At 37.2% G+C, this 7,500-nt stretch overlaps 1 protein-coding gene across 1 annotated transcript in view; it reads right to left on the minus strand.

Annotated features, from left to right (window-relative positions):
* Window positions 1–7,500, minus strand: part of arid3c (AT rich interactive domain 3C (BRIGHT-like)) — a 39,912-nt gene that overhangs the window by 22,084 nt on the left and 10,328 nt on the right. Inside the window, 1 exon segment of the mRNA XM_029276871.2 lies at window positions 3,469–3,541. Within this exon segment, the coding sequence (XP_029132704.2) occupies window positions 3,469–3,541 (73 nt within the window).

Raw genomic sequence — 7,500 nt, forward strand, 5'->3', positions numbered from 1 at the left:
AGAGTGTTGGAGTGTCAGAGGAACTTTAAGCAGCTCAATAATGTGTGACTGTTGAAACGCTTTCCTGTAATGCATGCAATGAAAGTACCTAGTATTTCACCCGTACACCTAGAAACTCTAAAATGTACTTGGCCCTCTGACCTCTGTACAACATACAAATCTCTGTGTGTACTATATTCATAGTTATGTACATACAATAATCTCAAGATGAATCACTGAGGCTGAATAATCATAAAAAAAGACTAAATTAATAATCGTTCCTATTATCCTGTTTTCATTTTACAATCAATGATGGTTTATATGCTATAATCTTCATCCACGCACAGTACTTTGTGTTAGCTCCTCACATTTGTTTTACAAAAAGCACAAGATCGTTTTTCTTTTCTCAACATGTTAACAAAGAGCTTGAAAAGGATAAAGAAGTCAAAAACTTAAATTGTTGATTTAAAGGATGGTGTCTGGTCTCACAGGCCGTTACATTTCATCATAGTAATCCTGATGTAAAGGCAGTTTATTTGTTTTTTCTTTTCACTCTGAGAAATATCCATATGTTTAATAAATGACAGGGTTATTATGCTGAGCTGAACAATGACACTGTCTGAGTCAAACACAGTGTATATAACAGTAAAGCTAACAATATTATCAGGACAATAATGACATAAAGTGAACAGTGAACTCTGCAGCAGCTCTGTGTTTTCTCTGCAGACTTCAAAGAGAAATATAAAGGAAGGGAACATAAAGAGGAGTATTTATGGTGACAGCGATCGAACACTCGTACATTTTTGAAGGTAACTCTCACTAGTTCTTTATCCCTCCACTCTGAGCTCGGACGTGACGAGGACGGGACAAAAGTTTAGTGTTTGAGGAGAAGATGGAAACCCCGAGAGATAATCATCGGTTCATCAGAAAAGACAGTAAATCACAGCGAGGATTTATCAGAGCACAAAGGAGCCATCACAGGCTTTGTCTGCTCACACACGCACACACGCACACACACACACACACACACACACACACACACACACACACACACACACACACACACACACACACACACACACACACACACTGAAGACTGTATCTGACTACCGAAACAGACCAGGTGTGTGTTATGGATATGATCTGAGGTCATATCACACACCTGATCGGGTGTCTCGTTCATAGTTAGTCATAACTGAGCTCTTCTGTACATCTCACTTCAGGTGCTTTATAAAATCCTGCTTATGTCTGCTCAGAGATTATGAGCATGCTATTGTGTTACAAAAATAGTAATATAAAGAACAAAAAAAGCGTATCCAAATGTAAATATTCCTCATTTCATAACAGGTTTTTTTCACATTAGTGTGAGTAAGTTATTTTATTTGAAAACAGTGAGACAAAGATGTGACAGAGAAGTTTCTAGAAGGGTTAGATTATGTTTGTGATAAATGTGTGTATTATGAGAACTCAGCATGTATAAAATGTAACTTTAAAAAAGATTCAAATATAAAAGGTTGTAATGTGGGAATTAATGATTATTTCATTCATAATTTGTTCTGTTTTTTTTTAATAACCAGTGTGATTAAACATGAGTGATTCCATTTTTTACAATCTACAAAAATTCCATGTAATAAATAGAAATACAGACATTAAACAGTATACTATTTACATCTATAAAACATGTATTACTATCAGAGAGCACAATTGATCCATGTCAGGATGTGACTTTTTTGTGTCCAGAGATCAAGCTCTGAAAGTTATTGTGTAATGTGAGTTTTTATCTTGAACATGTTGGACAGTATCAGTGGGTGAGAACAGAGTTTGTGCAAAAACCTGAAGAAAAACATCCTGTGTTTTATCTGTTAAATTATTTTTCATATTAATTAAGAGCACATTTTTCTGATGTCACCAAACAGGAAAATCAGTAAAAGTCTGTTTTTCCCCTCCTGAGTGAAGGTCATGTTGATGAGAACAGATTTATATTCAGACATGTTAAAAATGTGAACAGAACAAAGAATAGAGAAAAACACGTCTCTGACCTTGTGCTCCTGAAATAGCCTCATTGTGAGTTTTTATACTGAGCAGTGGGGGGTTCACTTCCTCACATTATGAACACTTAAGAACACTGACCTGTTTGTGAAACAGCTGCTGAATGCTCACTCTTAGAAAAACTCTCCATACAACAGATGAACTGATACTAAAATTATAGAGAATTAAAGAGACCCTCCACCAACTGATTTTTCATAATCTAATAATAATCAATTATTATGAATCTGTTTTTACAGAAACCTTGACAATCACACTGAGCTGTCAATCAAATAGAAAGGAATAAACTATCTGAATGTGTACTCGGGCTTCGCTCTAAGTAGGGTGGGGCAATGTCCCCCCAAATGCTTTGACTGCCCCATCAAATCATCCCACTTCATCTCAGAATTCAACATCAACACAAATCAGATACATCTGATCCTTAAAGCTCTGCCAGACATCCTTCATATGTTAATGATTATTTCTCACTGATGAACGCCCTGACTCTCTTACCTGTGTCTGTAAAACAACACTGACACACTTAAAGCTCATACAACACTGATGTTACACCAGTGTTAAGGTAATGTATTTAACAATGAAGAGGTAATTTAAAACAATCATAACTATAAATCACTGCACAGCTGGGTCAACTTATTTCTGAATGATTGTGTTATTAAGAACCACGCACAAATCTGACCACACTCACCTTTGTCTGGCTACAAAGATGGAAATAATGGCTTTTCTACATTTGTTGATATTGATTGATATTGTTGATTTGATTATTAACACATTTAGTCAACATTTGACTCAATAGACTGATTGTTATGTTATGAACAATGCTAGTGGTTTTTTGTTAACAGGGAGGAAACAACAGGAGAGAGAGAAATCTCTCCTGTAAGAGGAAACCGATGGAGGTTACGTAAGGAAATGTTCTTAAGTAACAGCAGATACTTTTGATACCTAAGTTTATTTATAATTGGCTACTTTAAGACTTAATTAGACTTTGAATTGTATCTCAGTGACTTTCAGGTGAGGTATCTTTATTTTTACTCAAGTATAGTTTTCAAGTACTTTTCTCAACACCTGTGTCATTTAATAATAACCTCTAAAATATGAACTGATTTCAAAAACAACAGCACTTAGGGCGCACTCACACTAGGCAAAGTTGTCCCGTACCGTGCTTAAGCACAATTGTCCCCCCTCCCCATTCCCCCGCTGGCCTGCACTTACACTGCTCCTCTTGTACATAATGCTGAATACAACACGTGAATGCCATGAGAGCGCCCTTAAATACTGAGAGTCTGTGTGTTTTTAAAACTTTGATTAAACAGCTGTATATTCAATAAGTATGTAAATGTTCTTATCAGAGCAGAAATGTTCATTTAAATATATTTAATGGAGAACGTGTATATTTAAATGCATTTCAAATGTTGTTAGAGCAGATGTGTGTATTTCAAATCTCACCTCGTTTCTGCATGAAGCTGAACAGATCGTCCAAAAACTCTTTACGCTTCTCATCATCGTCCAGCTCGTACAGCTGAGAGAGAGAGAGAGAGAGAGAGAGAGAGAGAGAGAGAGAGTTATTAGTGTGTGCGTGAGAGAGCTTGTTTTTCATTGTGTCAAACTCAGATGATGACAGAGAATTCTTTTAAGACGTGTGAGTAACCTTGAGCTTATTTTTACACCTACAAACACACACACACACACACACACACACACACACCCACACACACCCACACACACACACACACACACACACACACACACACACACACACACACATACACACATAATGTATATATACTGTTTGTGAAGATGACATAAAGATGATATAGTTTACATTTATTTACATACATTAAAAACATTCTATACATTTTGTAGATATATAAATTATAAAGATCTAATATGCATGATCATGTATATACATACAGTACATATTGTATACATTATGTTATTCGTGTGTGTGTGTGTGTGTGTGTGTGTGTGTGTGTGTGTGTGTGTGTGTGTGTGTGTCTTTATGTTTTAGTAGCCCTCCTGTCCTTATTGGCAGATGCATTATGCAGTGGTTCCTGTATTTGTCGGTCAGAGAAGCTTTTAGTAACGTGTTAGTGTTCAGAGTGATCGAGCCCTGAGCTAACAGACCACCTTAATCAATAGAAGAGAGAGGGATGACCTTTGGACACAGTGGGGTCCCGTGGACGAGGCCCCTGAGATAATAACAGATCATTTAGAAGTGTACGAGCTGTCACCAATATTAAAGGAGCAGAGCAGGTCAGCACTCAGGAGGAGACCAGGGGGAGAGGGGTCATTAAGGAGTGCGTGTGTGTGTGTGTGGGTGCATGAGTGTGCTCTGCAGGTGGTCCACACACCAAGGAATATGGAATGGTAAAGAACAGCAAGACACGACAAAACTATGAAGTATTCAGACGCACAAATAACAATGCAGCACAATCAATACAAAGACACACAGAGTGCTCAGAGCTGTGTGTGTCTGTGATTGTGTGTATTTATATTAAAGGCTGTAAAATGTTCAATACTTGGATTGCTTTTAGATACGACATGTTTTTAAATGATACAATCTGTGTTATTTTAATGATCGATAGTAAGAACAAGTATTGACGTCTATTTCATAAGAGAGTGTGCGGGAGTTTGTCTGCAATTTATGTGAATGTAACACAAGAAATTACCCTGGTGACGAAATAATTTGACATTCACTTGTTACATATTGAAGTTAGAATTGTGGAAACTCTTTATAAATATGTGTGTGTGTGTGTGTGTGTGTGTGTGTGTGTGTGTGTGTGTGTGAGCAGTGTGTTGTTGAGCTGCCATCATGACCAGGTAGCAACATTTTCAGCTGTGGTGCTGGTAGTCTCTTAATGAAGCTATTCAGTGTCTTTGCAGTGTCATTCATTCATATGAAAGTTTCCATCATTCCCTGTCTTCAGACTGTTTCCAAACATTCTTTACGTCCTCACACAGACGATTAGCCTGACTCTTTGACATCAACACTGCATGATACCAGAGATCTAATGAGTAGCCTGTCTGACTTTAATGACAAACAGAATGTCAGCTTGTCCTGACACAGATGACCTGCAAGTGATAACATGTGGCTACTCAGGTTAGCCTGTTCTTTATAATAAATGATTCACTCTTAATTACTCACATCATCTGTTCTGTGATCGGCTCGTGTTCCTGCAGACGTTATTCTCACACTGATCTCTGTTATAGATTTGAAACAGAGCTGTGTTCTTCTGAGTTTAACCTGAAGGAGGGGAAGCAGGGATCCCTGAGCAGATATTAAAATCCTGCTTCATGTGTGTTTTCTGTTTCTGTCTGTGTGTCCTCAAAGAGAGGGAGCCTCCTCTTCTGTCTTTACTTCACTAAAGTGATTGGCTGGAGTTTTGTATTTATCCACGTTGATGACAGTACAGACTGTAGATCCCTCTGAGCTCTGTGAAGTAACATTAACAGGACTATTTGTATCACTTCTTAATGTCTCAGCTGTCTGTCTAAAAGGATCTCGTGTTGTCTCAGCTCTTTACTTTTTTAAGTTTTTCTTTAATAATCTTGTTTTTCCAAGCTAATCATTGAACTGTGATGAAAAGGCAGTTAAATAAAAAACACAGAGGATGGTTAAAGTTTAAAGATTAAAGTTATATCCTCACCTGTCGGTTGAAAAGGTGAAGACCACATCAACGTGTACACACAGGAACATGGAAGAAAAAGAAAAAACGTCAAATTCAGAGTCCCAGAGACATGATGTATCGACAATAAAAACACTTGAATCACTTAGAATTTAATGAATATATGATACAAATCTTTTTTTTAGATCTCTTTATAATTTTTATGTGAGTACAAACAGTCATGTTGTTTTTACAGTATAACACGTTACACAGACACTGATCAAAATGAAGAAGTGCTGCGAAGAAGTGATAAACTGAACACACTACAGACACACACTCACACTGCTGACACGCTGAATGTCAAACCACACCTCAGTGTGTGTGTGTGTGTGTGTGTGTGTGTGTATCTTAAATATAAGACTGCAGCAGTCTGTGTCATACCTTCATGTTAATGTGTGATGTGATGTACAGACAGTCATGTTTGATCATTAATAACAGAGGACAAGTTCAAATGTTAATGTGTGAACTGATGGAGATCATTTACTGATAATGAGTCACTTTCTCTCCAACACAGCCAGGCAACAGTTTTATTAACATGTTATTAAATGAAGAGTTTGACTAATGAACAGTTTTATAAATGAAGATTTTTATAAATCAAGAGTAAATCATATATGGATAGATGGGCTTGAGCTTGTATAGCGCTTTTACACAGCATGTCATACCTTCACATTCGCACACTGATGGCAGAGGCTGCTATGTAAAGTGACCATTAGAAGTAACAAATCCCTTTCACACACATTCATATGCTGCCAACGAAGCTGCTTGAGAAACTTGGGGCAAAGTGCCCAAGATCACATCGGACATGTGGATGCAGGAGCTGGGGATTAAATCCCCGACCTTCAGGTTGAGAGATGACCGACTCTACTAACTGAGCCACAGCCACCCCATGAATTAATTAATAAATGAACTGTTTTATTAATGAATAGTCATATAAATAAACAGTGTATAATGATTAAAGCTTTGTAATTATTTTAAGAATTTGATTAATTATTGTTAAACATGGAGAGTTTAATAAATTAATTTCTTTTTCACTGGCTCATATGTTTATGTTCACATCTGTTCAAGGGTTCAGAAAAATCTGAGGGATTTTGATCACATCATATTTTAAACAGTCAAACAGAAACAGGTCACAATAAATGATCATAGATTGTGTAGAAGAAACACAACAGCACTTTTAAAAGTATTCGTATGACTGTGCTGAAATCATTGTGTTGTTATCATGAAATTATTTTATAAAACTTGCCTCCTTTAAGGCTGGAACACAATCATGACTTCAGTGAAAATATTTCAGATACTGTGGATCTGTTGAGGATTAAAACCTGCTGACTCAACTAAACCTGATGAACACCTGCACTGACACACACCTGTACTCTGTCATTAATGTACACATGAGTCATACTGGTGAGTCATACCGAGCTGACTGTATGATTTGATCTGTTTCATCATCTGGTGCCTGGGAAAAAGTTAATCACAACAAACACACACACGCACACACACACACACACACACACACACACACACACACACACACACACACACAAACACCCCCCCCCAAAAGCTGTAAACCTAGGGGAAACACTGACAACAGTGTATAACAGTGTATCACTCAGCAGAAATAAAGACAAAAGCTGTCAGTCTGCAGTTTTTAACTCACACATCAGATGTTATCACTTTTATAACTGACTGTTTTAAACGGATTATTTAACCAGATGAATATTTTCAGTCTTCAGGAGTTCAGAGAGAAATTAGCTAAGATAGAGCTAGCATCAGCCCAGCTCTCAGCCCCCTCAGCTCTCAGAGATACAGATTTTTG

This window comes from Labrus bergylta, chromosome 2 (genome assembly GCF_963930695.1).
Source record: "Labrus bergylta chromosome 2, fLabBer1.1, whole genome shotgun sequence".
Classification (NCBI taxonomy): domain Eukaryota; kingdom Metazoa; phylum Chordata; class Actinopteri; order Labriformes; family Labridae; genus Labrus; species Labrus bergylta.